The sequence below is a fragment of the Melanerpes formicivorus genome, unplaced genomic scaffold, assembly GCF_026170545.1.
Source record: "Melanerpes formicivorus ecotype bairdi unplaced genomic scaffold, bMelFor1.0.p_v2 SCAF_5, whole genome shotgun sequence".
NCBI lineage: Eukaryota > Metazoa > Chordata > Aves > Piciformes > Picidae > Melanerpes > Melanerpes formicivorus.
In genome coordinates, this window is record NW_027142357.1 from 18,223,298 (window position 1) to 18,241,552 (window position 18,255).

At 39.9% G+C, this 18,255-nt stretch overlaps 1 protein-coding gene across 6 annotated transcripts in view; it reads right to left on the reverse strand.

The window, feature by feature from the left end:
- AGPS (alkylglycerone phosphate synthase) overlaps window positions 1–18,255 on the reverse strand; it is an 87,660-nt gene that overhangs the window by 49,535 nt on the left and 19,870 nt on the right. Inside the window, exon 1 of one of the 6 annotated variants that reach the window (XM_068138513.1) lies at window positions 7,404–7,656. The exons of the other annotated variants lie outside the window; for them this stretch is intronic. Within the exon in view, the coding sequence (XP_067994614.1) occupies window positions 7,404–7,597 (194 nt within the window). The 5' untranslated portion in view covers window positions 7,598–7,656. Of the gene's footprint in view, window positions 1–7,403; window positions 7,657–18,255 lie in introns of those variants that run through there. 6 annotated transcript variants of the gene reach the window in all.

An 18,255-nucleotide genomic window follows, 5' to 3' on the forward strand; every position in this document is an offset into this window, starting at 1 on the left:
AAACAAAAACCAAAAAACTAAACTCAGTTTGACTTAGAACATATGTAGCATAAACTTGTCAGTTTGACTATATGTAGCAAGATATAATTTACACTTTTTCTTCCCAGCCCCCTTTCTAATAACATATATAGCAAAGAGACTCACCAACATTTTGTATTATTCTTGCTTTAAACTCAATGTTACTCAGCTCTGTGTTGTACCCAAATTGTCTCATTTAAAGAGAAAAGTTTTCCTATTCAGGACATTGGCTTCAGCAAAATACCAAGCTCACTAACTCTACTTGCAGACTTGACAGAAACATGGAATATTTTAGCCCAAAATGTTACAAAATAACCAGTTCTTTCTTGCCTTCTGACTTGAAAGTCAGTTCTTTACTACTGAAATGTATGAAGTACTATAAAGCAAGTTTCACTTAACTTTTTAATACATACATATTTATATATATACACAAACAATATTGCCTGAAGGGGAAAAAAAATAGAGCAGACAAGTTACTATGGAAACAGTGACAACAGATGAAAACTGTGTGACTGGATTAGGTCAGTTTAAATATTCCACTTTCATGACAATGCCCAACACTGAGATACTAAGTTGACTAAATGGAATAAAGATTTTCTCAGAGAAACTTTTTTTCAATAACTCAAGCATTTCCTGCATTTTTCTGGAAAACTGATTATGAAATAATCAGGGAGACACTGGGCAGGACACTGTTTGGGTCACAGCACAAAGCATTATAATAAACACACAAGCAACCAATTTGGTGCCTACAAACTGGGCAGAAGCTCACAAGGTGACAAAATGCCCAGCCTGGAGGGGCGGAAGAGTGACCACCACAGACCACTGGCTGAGCTCATGCTCCCAAGGCATCCAGCCACTCAGGTGAGTGGAAGGAGCCTCCAGACCTACACTGTTTCAAGAAAACCATACCTGCCAGCACTCTCCAGCACAGTGACTGGCTGAAAGAGTTCTTGTTTCTCCCTAGGAAACTGAAGTACTCAAGCTCAGCCCACATAGAAATTAAACCATAGACATAATTTCCCAGTAGTTTCAAATGAACATCACAAGTATATATCAGACATCTGCACACACAATACTTAAAGCTGACAGTCCAGGAGTTTTATACTGCATAAATTTCACCAATAGTTAAAGAGCCTTTTATTTTCCAAAGCCTAAAGCACATTAATACTAGAACATCAGCATTCAACAGTTTCTTCACTTAAAGTTATGAGATATAAAGGTATGAAGTTCAATGAAATATTGGAACCAAGATAAAGTATTGCATAAACTCTAAACATTAGCATTGATATTTAGCAAAGAATGGCACTGCCTTACTACACAGACATACCATCTAAGGACAGAAATATCAATCCAGCTTCCTCCTTATCCAAAAAGAATCTGAAGAGCTGGTACTTTACACACAAAACCGAGACATGGTTAACATACTCTACGGACAAGTGACAGATTCATGTATTTTCTTCAGAGACACAAGATCAAAGTGCATTTCATTCCAGCTGAACCAATGCACCTCAGGTGGAGCATAGCCAAGAGGCTGGCATCAATTTCCTCACCATAACCACCAGCATTTTCAATTCAATTACCAGCTGATGCTCAGCATAGCAATATACACATAAAATACTTAGATATTCCTGTTCTGTGACTGAAGAACAAGCATGTTCTTGGAAATTAAAGTAGCAGTTTTAAGGGCTACCACATGGACTAAAGCACCAGTATTTGCCTAATGCAACAATAAAAAGAAGTCCTGCAGGTTGTATGGTTCCTGCTAAACTCTACACATGGGTGTACTAAGACTAAGGGAGTATTACAGTGGAGCAGTTTGTTTAGGTTATAGAGTCATGTCTCAACTGAGTAGGCAAGCCAATTCAGAATATTTTGGAAGCCAGTAGTAAATTAGTATCAAATACCTGAAAATTAGGAAAGGGAATGTAGACCAAGGAATCCCTTCATGAACTGCTTTGTGAAAGTACCATTTATCTAGAGAAGAATGCCATGCTGCAGGCAGTATCTCTTGTGTTTGTCATTCTATACTTCTTCCCTCTTGGAGGATCTTTCCTGCAGCAAACCAAATGTAATCACTCTCAAGTCTGAAATAAAATCTGTTTCACAACCTCAGACACATTCCAGTTTTGTATCCCATACTTTCAGCTAAAAGCCTACAGCTGCACACACACCTGACAGGTGCTATTTTGTTCACTGAATGTCTGACATGGCAACAAAAACCTGGATTCATTAACAGTTTAAATCTACAGTAAGTAGCAGATGTTTATCTACAATAAATGCAGACAAAATTTCAGGCAAAAGACCAAGAGTTTAGGTAGTCAAAAGCACCATGTGTTTTTTAAAAAAACCCACACACACACAAACAAAAAAACCCAACACAAACCACAGCAAAATAATCAGCTGTTCTGACAGAACAAACATTAACTCTCCTTCCTAGCCTTGACTATTTCACTACTCATTTCGCCACACTGTAATAAAGCAAGCCCCAAGGAATAAGGAAATTAACATTCCTCTAGTGTTCTTTCATAGAAAGCTTAAGTCAATTAAGGTGAACTAAAGATTCAAGAAAGCCAAGACATTATAACTAGGCTTCTCAGTATACACTCAGCCAAATGATGACTCTTACACAACAGACTACTTTACTAGAAGCTATCTCTATTCCACCTACTACTTCAACTGACATCAGTTTCATTTTATCTTTGAAGAGACTGCTCTACAGTAATGCACACAGATAGCTACTTCCAAGCAGTAAAAGAACAAGCACTTAAAGAGATTTTTTTTTTCAAATGCTAGAGATGAGCCCTTTATGTGTTTTTATGAAAGATTGCAAAACCAGGAAATCTGCTTCATTATTAAAAAAAAAACCCACAACACAAAAGAAAATATCACCAAACACCAAAGTGAATGAAGGAATCAGTTGTCTACCATTTATTTACATAAGCAAGCTCAGTTCTTGGACAGTACTGGTTTACCTATTGCACAGAGAATTTTTAGCACACTCTGTAGTAAACGCATCAGTTAAGTGTTGAAGAAAACTTTTTGGCCTCATCAGCTCTGAAGACTTGCACACAACAGCCCAACACTTGTCCATCACATTCAGCCTATAACAAATTTTAATACTTCAAATTATCTGTTCTCTACTAAGAGGTACAGAAACATTTCAGGAAAATCTAGTTGGCTGCAACCTGTTAAACTACAGATGGTTCTTACTATAGTCCAAATCAAAGTAGCTTCTACAAAGTCCAAATAATTATCATTGTTGCATTAAGAGATCATTCTATTCCATTTAACTAAATCAAGTTTAAATAAATAGCTATATATACATATTCATTTTCTTTCACGACTGTTCAGCTTTCAGTAAAGTCAATCTACCAAATTCTCTCTTTTTTTCCTGTAAAATCCTACTTGCTTCCATACTGTAATCCATGTTGTACTTCACATACTAAATATAGTTTACTCTTGTCTTGTATCTAATTTTTGTCCAATAAAATTTAACCAATTAATATACCCAGTTTGGTTTAATTTGTATCACATGTCCAAATAATATATATTACTTAAATTCTTAGATATTCCTTACATTTCATCTGCCTGACATTCAACTACTTGGAGCCAGATGACAGAACTGCTGTTGCATATGAAGTCACATTTGCCTGCAAATTATGACACTGTCTTTTATCAGGCTGATGTTTACATATGAGAATCTTCTTTCTTCATCTGCTCCTCTACTTCTACTAACCTTGACTAGCAATTAACTGCTTTGATGCAATCACAGAGCCTCCTGTTAACTGCCACACCTTCCTCAATGCAACAGACTCTTACTCTTCTGACTTAGGAATCTCTAGTGTCATCAGTCCTTTTTTTGCTTCATCCTAAATTTCAACCACCTAAATTTCAGAAACTAGCTATTCCAAGATTTAGTTTAGCATCATGATGGTTAAACATGCTGATTGCTCTAAGTATTAGTGGTAAGATATGGAGTCTCTGATGTTACTTATTAAATTCAAGTCATATCAACTCTTTAGGATGATTTGCTGTTTGTTAAAATCACAATCATATAGACTTGTGAAATAGTTCCTGATAATGAAAGTATGGCAATATTAACACATTACCCTGAGCAACCTGGGTGTGAACTCGACACCGAGCAGGCAGGTGGCTATACACTCATCCCTTTAGTCTACCCTGGATAACAGTATGTTCGTATTTAAAACACATCCACAAGCCTATGTGGCCCACAGGAAAGGAGTTTCTCCATGAAGAGATAGGAAAATCAGGTAATCTTGCCCTGCTTTCTCTTGGCTCCAAGACAGAAACTAACATAAGCCTACAAGCTACTGAGTCAACATTTAGTAACACCCAACCAATTCTCCCTTCTAACAAGGGCCACATTGTTTAAAGGTTGAATTTAATAAGTTATAATACAAGCTATTATGGCAAGGTTAGCATCAGTGCATGCTCCACCCCAAAGGCAATCTTACTTTGTAGCATATGTAACAGCTACTCTGGTACAGCTGTGTTCTAGGGAGTTGCAGCACTTGACCGCTTTCAAAGCAGTAAAAATTCAACACTTCATGTACTTAGTCTTCAAAATAACTGCATGTAAGTTTTTAACACAAGTCTTGTAAGAAATGTGAGCTTACCAGTGAACAAAAGTCATCAGCATAACATAAAAGTTCAGAAAAATTTCCTTTCAAACTCAGTATCTTTAGAAGATCTCTCAGCATGCCTCTCATCCTGCTCTGACTTCAACATATTGTGTAACAGTCCCCAGCTTCCACTACAGCACTGAATTAAAATACAAAAATAAAGCCAGGAACTCTATGAAGAAACAACATCTCTCCACCCATATATATATATATATATATAGTGCCCAAGACTTCCATCAAGACATTCAGATGAGTAGAGTTGCTTTTTAGAGGCATTTTTCCATTTGAGTAACCATCATCTTAAAATTGTATTACAATCTTCAATTCCATCATCTAGCCTTCAGAGGCGTTTTTATTTGGAAACAGAAACAGTTAGATGAACACCCACAGACTATCCATCAATTTCACATACTCTCCTTCCTCTCCTCACTGGTGATGACTAATGCCTGGCTAAGATCCTTAACAGCTTACTCTTTGAACTGTCAACAAGAAAGCCATCATTTCTTCAGGTCACTGTCTAGTAACTATTGGATAAGCAGCTAGAAAAATATTTTGCCAGAGACACACACACAATGTACTACAGATCTTTTTTTTTTAAATCAAAGGAAGTGTTCACAGAAGAAATGCACCTAGATCTGATAGGACAGTGTCTGTAGCTTTGGCAACAGGCATCACGAATTAAAGTCTTGCTTAAGGCACTTTTGGCTGCAGCTTTGCTAGCAAAAATTAAAGTAATAGGTCAAATGAGACAGAAAAGCTGTATCATCATAAAGAAGAAAAAAAAACAAACAGGGCACCTGGGTCTGAACTGTCCCAGTGTGGCTGATAAGAGCCTGGCAAGCATTACTGTTTCAACCTAGGGTTACCAGATTCTTCAATCAACCTAGGTCTCACAAGTAGATGGGCCAACTGCAGATTAGCTGGAAGTCACTAGAACAGAATTCAGATGTTCATCACGTGCCATCTTCAAATCAGCAAAGGAAATAAAATTTCTCCCCCTTCACCCACTTCAAAACCAGGGTACTATCCTCAAACACAAACTGTACCTAGATGCTCATATCCAAGCTATATTTAAGTATCAGAATTTTCACATGCAACATCTCAAACATGTTTCAACTAGCTCACAGATGGTCAGAGGGAAGGTTAACAGAGAGGTACTGCTCCCTTTAAGGCCTTTGTTGTATACGTACCAAAAGACTGGGGTCCAAGTACATCAAAACAGCCACACCTCTGATATGGACCAAGCCTTCCAGCAGCTGCCTTACACTTCCACAGCAAAGTACTCAGCAGTTGTACCATTTTTACCATAAGCTCTTTGAAGCAAAGTTATTTTCAGTATTTATCCAGAACAAGTTATTTAGAGTAAAAATAGCAAAACATTATGGTCCTATAATGAATTCTAATATAAGCAATGTGTATAACTTGTAGAAGTTCACTATGTCTGTGTGTCCATGGAGAAAGACTCTGTCCTTTGGGTCGCATGCATCTTCACAAAAGCCTTTCTCCAGCTCTTCAGGGATGCATTAACTGGCTGTAGAAATTAATCAGTAATCCATTTAAAAGAATTCCCTCTAAACTAACCAAACTGGTGTTTCCTCAGAAACAGTGATTTCTTCCCAAATTCAAAACAAAGAACTCAATATAGAAGGCAACAATTTTGAGATTATCCATTTCTCCCACCAAGCAGCTGTCTGACATCTCCTGCAAGAGCAGTAAGAACTAAGTTTTCAAATTTTTTAACATTTGACCATATGCCTGTGACATCTGAATCCTCCCAAAGCAAGCAAGTTCAGCTTGTGGCCCTGCACAATAAATGGCCTGGTAGAATAATTCAGATGGTCCCTTGCTGTCTTATTAAAATAACTTTAGAGTAAGCCATGAGCCGAATGGATTTTCTTCACAGGAAGAACTCTCTTATCTACTACTTGCCCTATCTGCCTCTTTAAACACCTCCAAAGACAACCTTACTTACTGTACACAGCTTAAGGGAGCTTAATTATAACACTTAAACGAATCTACTAAAAAAGTAAATCTGAGACCTAATAAAACTATTTTGAACAAAGTAAGCAGACTGTCTTCCTCTGGTCTCTTGTGACCTGAGATTCCTTACTGTCAAATGTGGTAAGAAACAGAAAAGATAATTAATATGTTTGTAACTATTCATATCTAAGAAACCTGAATCAGAGACTAAGGTATGAACATATTTTTTACAGTATCCTTATAACGTGGCAGGTTTGTATACTTGTGGACTGAAAAGTCCATACACAAAGCTTGCTCTTCTTAAGTGTTACATTCCTCGCTATAGCAGTCTCAAGTATTTCAGGAACACTGAGTCTCTTCTCCAATTATTAAGGTGACTGAACAACTTCCTGTTTTAATACAATTACTACAGAAGCAAGTCAGACCTTCCTTCGGTTTCATAGGAGTTCCTACAATATCCTACGAATCACTACAATACTTGACCCGCCTTTGGGCTTAGCCTCATCATCCTCTTCTCCGCTTCTGCCTTATCAACATCGCCCTACCAACCTCGCAGCTCCCTGCACGGCCCACTCGAGGCCTCCCCCAGGCCCCGTCAGCCCACACCCATCCCCAGGCAAGAGACTGCCGCCCGCAGCACGGGCTGCCCTAGCGCCGACCCGCGCCGACAGCTGGCCGCTCCAGGTGCCCGCCCGGCCCGGCACAAACCCTGCGGCGCGGCCCGGAGCCCCCTGCCCCACGGGGACCCCCGCCCGCACCCACCGCTTCTTCGGGATAGAACCGGAGGACGGCCCAGAGGAGCCCCCCTGCGCCTTGCAGGGGCCCGTGCAGAGCGCTTCCCGCTCCGGAGCCCGTGGCGAGCCCCGCAAGTGCCCAGAGATGATGCGCAGCCGCCGCCGAGCGGAGGATGGGGAGCCGCCGCCGCTTCCCGCTGCCTCCTCCGCCGCGGCCGCCATCACACTTCCGTGTTGTGCCGCCGATCGCCGCCGGGTGAGAGGTCGGACGAACGGAAGGAGCCTCCCGTGCTCCCCTCATATGGGCCGTCCCAGCATGCACCACCGCTTGCCGCCTTCTCGCCTCGTTTCGCCTCTGCCCCGCCTCGCCTCGCTCCGCCCTGCCCTGCCGAGCCGGAGCTAGGGGCGCAGCGGCTTTCCACCTCTCCAACGCAGTGGAGGACGCGCGGAGGGCGTGAGGTTCGAGGGGAGGCGTGTTTGCATAAGAGGTCTTGCCGTCCGCCCGGGCAGTTGCCTAGCTCAACGGTTTAGAGTTTACATGATAAAACATGAGAAAAAGTACCTTTTGTGTGATAATTATAGTCCCTTTACATCTGTAAAGAGATTTGTGAGAGCACAAAGGTGTGTATTCTTTAAAAATTAGGATTGCTTAAGTTAATGATGAAATGCTAATTAGTGGCAATAAGATAGGTGGGTTACTTAATAAATAGGGTGGCAGGTAACAGGTAATCTCACAGGAGTTACAGATTTTTATCATTGGTGTTGACAGGGACACAAGGCCCTGGGAAGTGGGGTGCTGCTTAGCCAAGTGCTGGCTGTGCTTCCCACACTACACATTGCTAGAAGAGAAACTCCAGGCTTTTGATAATCCATTCCTCTTGGTAAATCTACACTTGAAATAAACACTGACTGGTGGGAATCTGTCCCCTTCTGTAGTGCATACAGCCATCACTAGGTATGGCAGTGTCAATCCTGACCCTGTTTGAGCCCAGTGGGAACAGCTGCAATTGACCACGTAGCATCACTTGAAGAACGAGAAGATTGAGGGTTTAAGGGGAGATGACACATACCCCAAGTGCTGTCTGTTACTAGGAATTTAATGCTCCAGAATGCTTAGTCAGCATTGAATTTCCACTCAGGAAAAGATGTGGGAACTGGAAATTTTTTAAAGAAAATGAAAGGAGAATGAACAAAGGTTCCACAAACTGAGTCCATTAAGGAAGGCTAAGGAAGATAGGTTGCCAGTTTTCAAATATATGAAAGACTGCTGTGAAGTGAAAGGGAACAATCAATCTCTGTCCTTCATGGCTATGTTGGTGAGAAGTAATGAGCTCAAACTTGAAGGTATAACTTTAGTATTAGCATTAGAGTACTTTCTAATGGCAGTGAAAATTGTTTGAAAAGAAGTTATTTGCCTAAGTAGAAAATGAAGTCACCTTCATTAGGCAGCATTAAGAACAGACAATGTAAGTTTATCAATAGAGATGATATTTTTATAACCAGTTCTGCTCAGGGCAAGGCGATGGACCAGATGACCTGCTCGGATTAATTCCAGCTTTTTCCTTACGACATGAAATACCTCACACTGATGAAGCAAGCCTGTGCTGTTGTCGCATAAGACCTACTTTCATTGTCAGCTCTTGCAGTGGAATGGCACCAACCAGGGTTTTGGAAGTCTTGAAGTGGAATGTTGTTATCTATGCAATTACTAAAGCTTTCATGATGACATGTTGCCTATCATTGTTGATTTATTTGTTCATTCCTTCTGTGTACACCCCATGTTTGCTATATCACATGTATGAAATAAAATCACATGAAAAATCATAAAGCTCTCACCTTACCCTCTCTGAATTTCTTTCAGGGACCTTTTTCTCCCATACTTCAACACAATACCTTTCCATTAGCTAAGCGTCTAGCAGAAAGTTCTCCAGGGAGCAATATGTAGTGCGCAAGCAGTGAGACTTAGGTTCAGTTCCCTACTTCATATACAATATTGGTATCTCTTTGAGGCATAGGTCCCCATAGATAAGCCAGGGGTAACAGTATCTCCCTAGAGAGACTGATTTCAAGATAAATACACTGAGGAGTGTGTGGCAATATAGGTTCAACCCTCACAGGACCTGAGGGAAAGCAGTGTAGTTTGACTAGAAAACAATCTGTCATTTCCCTGGGGCAGGAATTGCACTAGTTACAATGGCCTCTCAAACTTTAGGTTAAGTTTCTGGTATTCCTGTAACATAAACAGCTCTTCAGGCAGTTTGATAGTTGGTTATGAAGTTACATTTCCCCCCTGTGAATAATTTGTGTACTACTTTGTGTATTAACTCAAGCATATCCACATTTAACTGTCTGCTGCTGTGGAGGCAGTCTGTAGGGAACACACACAGATCTCTTGACCGAGTTTCTATTCACATTGTTTACTGAAATTATGGATATAGCTGGGGGGACTTTAAGTCACAGCTATCTATATATTTCCACACTGCCAAACCCTGACAAAGAGATACTAGACTCACTGTACTGAGCTTTGGGTTTTCCTAGAATGTTTCTTTGTATCACAGTCATTTGTAAGGAACAACAATGAGTCTGTTGCTCATTTATTTGATGCTAATCATAAAGGTTTTCAGTAAAGAACTGAATTCAGCTAATATCTGATAAGCAATGTTTGTCACCTCCTCGGAACTTTATTTTCCAAAAAGTTCCCAACTAATTTTCAGGTGCCTGTGCAGCTGGAGATTTAACTGAGAATGGTAGAGGCATGGGGGTATGGTTTGGAAAACAGTGAGAGCCCTTGTCTTAGATGGAGAAAACATTCAGCTAAGCAACATCTCTGTTTTGTGCAAGAGAGGTCTTTGCTTAAAGTAAGAATGCTGAGTTCCTGCCAGTGCTCTGCATGCAATCCTCAGCTCCTTTGGAAGGATGGCAAATGTCTTAAGAAGCAGCAACATAATGTACTGATGGATTGTGAGGGTGTTACTTCCCATTTGCCTGCAGTGAACCATTGGCATAGTCTAAGAAAATATGTCAAATAAATTCCTATAAAGCCTGTCTAGTAAGTAAAAAGAAAACTTAGGAAACAATTTTGAAAGTAATATGGTTGTGACAGCAAAAGTAATTAATTTTAGTAAAAATACCAGCACATCTACACCATGACAGTTTGAACTAGGCTAATCACTGCTTAGACAAAGCAGCAGCAATTGCTGTTCCGTGTGCTGCCCTTCCCACATACCTGAGTGCATCTGTGTGTGTGAAATGCCAGCAAAATGTGACATCATCATCAAAACGTGTCAGAAAATCAAAGATTTGCATTTCCTGAATTCTGCATATTGGCATTTTCAAGAAACACAGTTTGAAAGAGTTTGCAGTGTAATACAAAATAAAGTAGCCAAAATACTTTAAACTTTCAGAGAGGACTTCATAACTAGGTGTCTCAGTGCTTTATTACACAGCAGCCCTGTGGGAAAGCAAAGGGGAAACATGTTACTAAGGACAAAGGCTGCACTCTTGGTCAACCCATACACAGGCTGTGAAAAGGAAAGACTCTTCTGATAAATTTCTTTGCCTTGAATAATGTTCTTCAACAGACTGTTGAAAGTCACCTAATGTAGTATGAGAGCCCTTGAGATGTAGGTATCAGATGTGGAAAATTAATTGATTGAATAAGCCTCAGAAGCTTCAGCAACTTGAATTTGCTAAAATAGTAGCTATGCACACATCTAGAAGGTGGAGTACCGTATTTAACTGGTAAAAAGAATTCTACAAAATTTCAAAGAAATTTTATTGAAACCTGAGAAAGTTCCTGGTCCCAGCTGAAAAGAGCAGAGTTGCCTGTGCTGTAGTACATGCTTCTCCTGTTCCTTTACTGACTAAATAGCAGAAAAAAGGTTGTGGGATCTTAAATTTATTTTTCTCTTTTAAAGCTTTGAGTTATGAGATAATTCTTAATTCACCTCACTGCATCTAAGGGCAACAGAACATTATAATAGTAGCCAATGAGATAATGAACATAAAGAATTCTTTGCTTTCTAAAAAGATGGGAAATGAGAAACTTCTTTTTTTTCAAGACTTGCAAGGTTAAAAGAGAAGGAAATAACTATTTGAATAAGGTGTGTTTTAGATGTTCTTGCTTTGTCTAGTTCAACTGCTATTCAGATGCGATTGACACTAATATATAAGAACACCTTTTTGTTCTGTACTCTGTACAAAAAGCCACCACCTACAGAAAAGGTGGGGTTTTGGCTGCCCTAGGTACAGGATGGGTGTGGAACATCCACAGCTGAATCATGAGCACAGAAGGAGCTGATGAAGCAAACAAAGGAGGGAAAGGGCATAAGAGCTTGAGATCACCCCTGGATTCGTTATTTTTTCACCAAAGAAATTAAAAAGAGAGCTTACACCTATTCATTAATGTGTCAACGCCAAGTAATTAATGCTCTTGGAGTTTTGTTGGTATTTGAATGGCCTAAGTAGTATTCCCTAAAGGGGCCAATTTGTCTAAGACCTATTTAGGTCATTTTTATAGAGCCAGTAGAGACTCTGGGGCAAAGGCACCATATCCATCCATCTATCCATCCACTATCAGCTTATGGCAATTTAAGGCTCAACTTGAAGGGCTCAGAGTCACAGAATGAGAAGAGTGCAGGTCTCAGAACCTGCAGCTCCTCAGACCATTCACAAGGATCCACCTAGAACTAGAAAGGTTAGGAGAAACTGAAACTAGGAAAAAGTTGTTAAAAGCCTGCAGAACATGGACCATGAATGAAGTCTCCTATTTAGAGATCTCCAACTAGAAACTGACTATTTTCATATGGAAAGGTTGGTGAGCAACATGTTCTTTATTTTAAACTTACAGAAAATACAGATGATTTTGTACATGGCCAACTCTCTCCTGGTAAAGAGGGCAAGTATCAAAGATGTAAACCATTTCAGCTTTCAGTCAATGAGATGATCTGAAGAGCTTGAAAATGCTAGACCGTAGGAGTAGGCCCATATCTGAACAACTAATCACTGAGAAGCAAATGCTAAATCCTTGCCTGTAATGTATTAAAAAATGTGCATGGGCTCCTCTGTGAAACAGCTGTGACTTCACCTTCCACTGGTGCCCCCAGGCAAAATTATTGGAAGTACATTATCATCATCATCTATGTACTGGTAATATCCAGATTTGACTTTTCTGTATATCACATTTTGCATGAAAGACAAATACTTATCAACTTGTTAACTGTGTGCACAGATGGGTTTGTGCATCAACCAGTTCACACATTTCTATTTGTTTATCCTGATTAATTCTGGTAGTAAAATCAGTTAAACTCTATCACTGGTAGCAATAGTGGCAGATATGTTTATCAGCATACATGCTTTGCAGGTTCCTAGCAAACTCATTTCACCTTGTTTACTGTAATGGCAGCCCTGCTGCATCCAAATAACTGAAGGGAAGGAAGGCAAGCTTCCTGGAAAAGTCTGCATTAGAGATATATAGTCCTGCCGAGTTTCAGCTCTTCTGCAACTTATGTCAAAAGCCTGTGATAAGAAAAAGTTTCATATTTATTTTTTGAGGCAATTCAGTAGAACCAAACATAGAGACCACCACATATAGCTTCCCTCAGCTTTTGGAGACAATTTATATGTATGACAAGAGCTCTACAACTTCTGGGTGAGAAATAGCCCCTCAGGAGGAGGAGAAATACAAGGGTATGAAGAGGACTGATCACACTTGAATGCAGTTTAAGCCTGTTGGATTTTTACAAGCTTAATTAAAATATGAACAAGGTGCTCATGAAAAGCCTAGTGTATTTGTGCAGTTCTTACTTTAGTCTTAGTGCAGAATTCTTTACTGATGGAAAATGAAAATTTATCGGATAACTTAGCAGAAATGTGCTTCAGCTAAAGCTCTAACGCTTAACCCTTGTGGCTAACTCAATAAAACCCTTTCCTAGATCAGACAGCAAGGCAGTTTAACAAACAAATCAGCTTTTGCAAATCCTTCTCAGAATTTAATGAGAAGGAACAGGTCTTTCCCTGGTGTCTATTGCATTTTAAGACAATTACCTGAGTACCCATTAGGGAATACCAAGGTATGCAACATCAGACACAGTTAAGTAATGTAATTGTGTAAACACCCTATCTGGACCAGGCAGAGTGTTTGAACAGACCATGTAAAAACTGTTCCCAAATGGAAGCTGATAAATAACCATGTGACTCTTCTAACAAAAGACTCTTTAAATGTGAGTTACATTTGACTAAAGTGTTCAGTTCCACTTTTAGGGTTCCCTTCACATAATGCCATTGTTTTGGTCGCTTTTCACACCAGAAAAATGATTTTCTTTTTCCCCCTTTGCTTAAAACTCAAGGTTTTTCCATGATCTCAGAAGAACTGAACATCAAAGCAGAATGCAACATCTACAGTTTAGATTAAAACTGTTACCAGTCTGAATAATACTTATATTATCCTCATACTCCATAATCATCTCTCACACAATAGTACAGGTATCCTATAAAGGTAGCTACTAATGGAAAGTTAAGCTTTGATAACTAATAAGAAAAAAATTATGAAACATCTGAACTTCCCAGTGCATGATAGATGCTTTGTGAAAATAGTAGACAGAATACAATTACCCTGAAGGCTGTGCATTTCTTTTCATATATATATATAGGCACCCATATCCTTTTGTAATTCAGATCCATATTCTTTCGATACACAGATAAGAGTGAATACTATCCCTGTCATTAAGTTCCATTGTGGGCACAGATTAAGCTGTGTCCTCATGTCCTGCAGCAGTTTTGCAGTTCGTGCACAAAGCTACACACACTTTTACAGTATATACAGAATTAACCAGGTTGGAAAAGACCTTAGAGATCATCGAGTCTAAGCTATCACCTAACACCATCTAATCAACTAAACCATGGCACTAACTGCCTCATCCAGTCTCTTTTTAAACACATCCAGTGATGGTTACTCCAGCACCTCCCTGGGCAGCCCATTCCGATGGCCAATCACTCTTTCTGTGAAGAATTTCTTCCTAACATTCAGCCTAAACCTCCCCTGGTGTAGCTTGAGACTGTGTCCTCTCGTTCTGACACAGGTTGCCTGGGAGAAGAGACCAACCCCCACCTGGCTACAACCACCCTTCAGGTAGTTGTAGACAGCAACAAGGTCTCCTCTGAGCCTCTTCTCCAGGCTAAACAAGCCCAGCTCCTTCAGTAGCTCTTCATAGGGCTTGTGCTAAAGACCCCTCACCATCTTTGTTGCCCTTCTCTGGACATGTTCCAGCATCTCTACATCTTTCTTAAACTGAGAACTGGACACACTTTTGTCCAAATAGCCACTGTTCTCCTGATCCACTGTACTTGTATCTTTGTTTAGCCCTTGGTGATATTCACTTTCCTCTTAGTCTGTTCCCCTAAAGTTTCCTGCAGTGCTATATTATTCCCTCTAGTTTAGTCCAGCTTCCCTTTCTGCATTGCCTTCTAACAAGTCAAGGATGTTTTTCCTGAATATACTAGCTAGATATAGAGGAATAATACAATTCACCTTCATTTTTAGAGACAGCCTTCAGGTTGGTAACTTTAGAAAGACATTCAATGCAAAGATGATGAGAATAGATTAAGTACGAGTCAGACAAAGGGTAGACAGAAACAGGAGGTGGTACTAGGCATCTAATGGTCTCTCTTCATGTGCTGTGCCAAGAGGAGATCAAGAACATGGCAAGATAGAGGAACCAAATTGAACATCCTGAAATGGCTTTTTTATGTGCTTGTGCCACAGAAAGATTCATCAGGAGACAGCCAGTGCCATAAGCACAAGGTTTTCTGTGTTCTTGTACCGAGTTTCTTTTGTACATCTGCTGTTCCTCAAGGATTGGAGTAATGGGAAAGGGGAATGACAACCACTGAAAGAGGAACTGGATGCACAGAACTGTGAACAAGGAACTTACCTAACCACAGGCTGGTGAGTACCATCCACCACGTGGTGTTGCACTTGTGGCTAACCACAGCAGAAAGGGAGTGATTTCCTGGTTACATTCAGCTAATTGATCACTGTACCGGTACATAATTACTGTACAATGTACATGTGTACATATGCTGGTGCAATGTATTTGCATTATGGGTTGGGCAACAGCATGCAGCTCCCACGCCTTATTTCCATTCTGCTTTCCCTGGACTTGAGTCTAAGCTCTTCAGTTTTCCCCCATATGAGAAACAAAAACCAGGAGGGGCAGACAGGCTGATGCAATAACAATGAAATCAAGTAGTAAGCCAAGGAAGTGTGAAAAAATTCTGTCATTTTGTGAAATGAACCAAATGGTTATTAAACTGCAGTTTGGGCTGGGGAGTCAAAGGCAGCTCAACAGAATATTTATATGAGTAAAAGCAACATTTCTGCTCAGCAAAGCTGCTGCAGTTTTAAAAATACAGTTTTAACATTACTGAGGCTAATAAAAAGGGATGATTTTCAGGATTTTGCAAATTACAGTACAGCACATTAAAGAGAGATGAGTGGCAATTTATCTGAATATGCAAGGCTATAAACATGAGCAGTTCAACAGCTGCTCCACAGGCAGCTAAACTGTCTTTGTGATGAGAGGGAGAGCCTCCAGATATGGGTAGAGTGGACAGTCATGGGTAGGAACCATTAAAAAGTATCATTACCTATAAGTAAGCAAGCATTGCTAGAGCAGAGTGAATCATGAGAAAGTCACTAGCAGACAGCCTGGCAAATTGTCTTCCCTTCACTTCTGGAATTACTGGCTATTTGTTGATTTTAACTTCTAAAATTTGTGTTTCCTTCCTGATGATAACATGATTTGAATTCAGATGCATATTTGATTATTCGTGTAGAAGTTGAATTAGGTATATAGAATTAAAGAATAGCTTCAGCTTATGCTGTGGATTTTGCACCAGCTGGACACCTTAAATGCTCCTACTGCTGCTGCCTTGCCAGACCCTGAGAACTACAGTCTTGGCCACTGTCAAGCCAATGCTGTTCTCCAGGGCTTTGTTTCAGCGGAGAAATGTGGTGCATACAAGGGACAACAAAGGCAGCTCCTTTTTTTGAAGAACACAAAATAGATTAAGCTGGTCTCAGCTGAAAAGGATGCCATCAATTTAGACAGCAGCCTGCTCTTTCAGCTGAAAACATGGGAAATGGAGCAGCACAAATGGGTGAACTGTTTGATTCTCCAAAATATTTGTGAGATAATTAATCTCTACTGCTTTCTTTGTTTGATAGGGGACCAGCTCACTGCTCCATTGCATGCAATGATATCTCTGAAGAAGGTAGGCATTTTCAAATGAGAGAAAAACAGAATTTATTTTCTCTTTAACACACCATTCTTTGTGTGTTGAGAAGTAAAAAAAAAACATACCAACAACTGTCCTTGTGTTCATGGCTCCTCAGCACTGCAGCACTGGAAGTTTAGGGGTAAAGGGATAGTTGTAAAATGGAAAGTGAGGGCAAAGAAAACAGTGCCAAACTTTGAGGGAGAAAGTACTACTGTAAATATACCTAATGACTGGGCATAAAAAGAAATACTGAGTGATTCCTCATGCTCTTGTGAACTGAAAGCAGCTTGGTGAGAAACCTCAGGGCAATCATTCCCAAGCCTGCCGGCGCATCAAGACTCTGGGATAATAGTGTTGGCTTCTCTGCTAGAGCACTCCCTCCTGGCCAATGTATGGATTAGTTTTAAGAGGGCAGTTAAGAAAAATAGTACAACCTTGTGACTGAAGGAAGAATAAAATCATTATAATAAATTCAGCAGAGGGAGCATTAGAAAATTGAGACACTTATCAGGATGATTGTCTTGCTGTGACAAGAGTAGTACTTTTTGTACATTTTTGTACAAAGCAGCTTGGGCCAAGAGCATTAAAACTGCCTTACTTGTATTTAAATACTAAATTTCAGCTGGAATATAGAGGGTGAGACTTCAAAAAAGCAAGACAAAGCTGAAATGCCTGTTCTTGAAGTCCCTAATTTGAGTTTTTCATTAAATAACTGAAGGTAATTTCTGTCTTATTCCTCTTATAAGATATTTAAATTCCTCATATACTGCTCAGCACATCATTCATACTCTCCAACTCTCAGTGTAGAAAGCACTGCTTATGTATCTTCAGTGGAGAATTCTCTGCTCTTGGAGCAGGAATACAGAGGCATAACACCTTTCTTCTACAGAAAACCTATTTGTTTATCAGCAAAGTATTTTCTAAACACTTCAGTTATAGTGTCTAAATATATTTTCTTTTGTTTCTAAATACAATTAAAATAATTAAAACGAAAAATTATTTGCCTCAGATTTTTTTTTTTCCTGGTGATACCATGTATCCCAGGAATGCCAAGTGTTCCTGCTTCCCATAGTTCTTATTTGATTTGTAGGGCATTGTTTGCCGTGTTAAAAATGGCAGACTTGATCCTTATGCCTTGTTAATCTTACTTGAGATTTTACTCAGTTATGTTTTGACTGGATTTAACAAAAAAGCTTTTGAATTTCTTGGGTTTTTTCCCTGTCAGCCCTTCATTTTTCACTCCATCTTACCTTGCACACTGCCCCTAGGACTCTAAAACATATTAAATGTTGAAGCAAGACTCCACAAGTCATCAGTCCCTGCACACAATCATCTCCCAGACTTTTGGAGTGATAACTGTGATAAGCTGATTTGAAACAGTGCCTCTGTAGCAGGCTTTTGATGCAGTGCCCTCAGCCCTGCAAATTCCTCCAGGTAGTCCTAGCACAGGCCAAACCTAGAGCAGACAGCAGGTCTTGAGATTTCCCAGCTGGTGCAGACATTCCTACCACATCTGGGGACAGCAAGATTCTCACATAGGCAGCATGTGAAATGTGAAAGCCATTTAAATTTGCACAGTATTGAGTTGTCATCTGACAAGA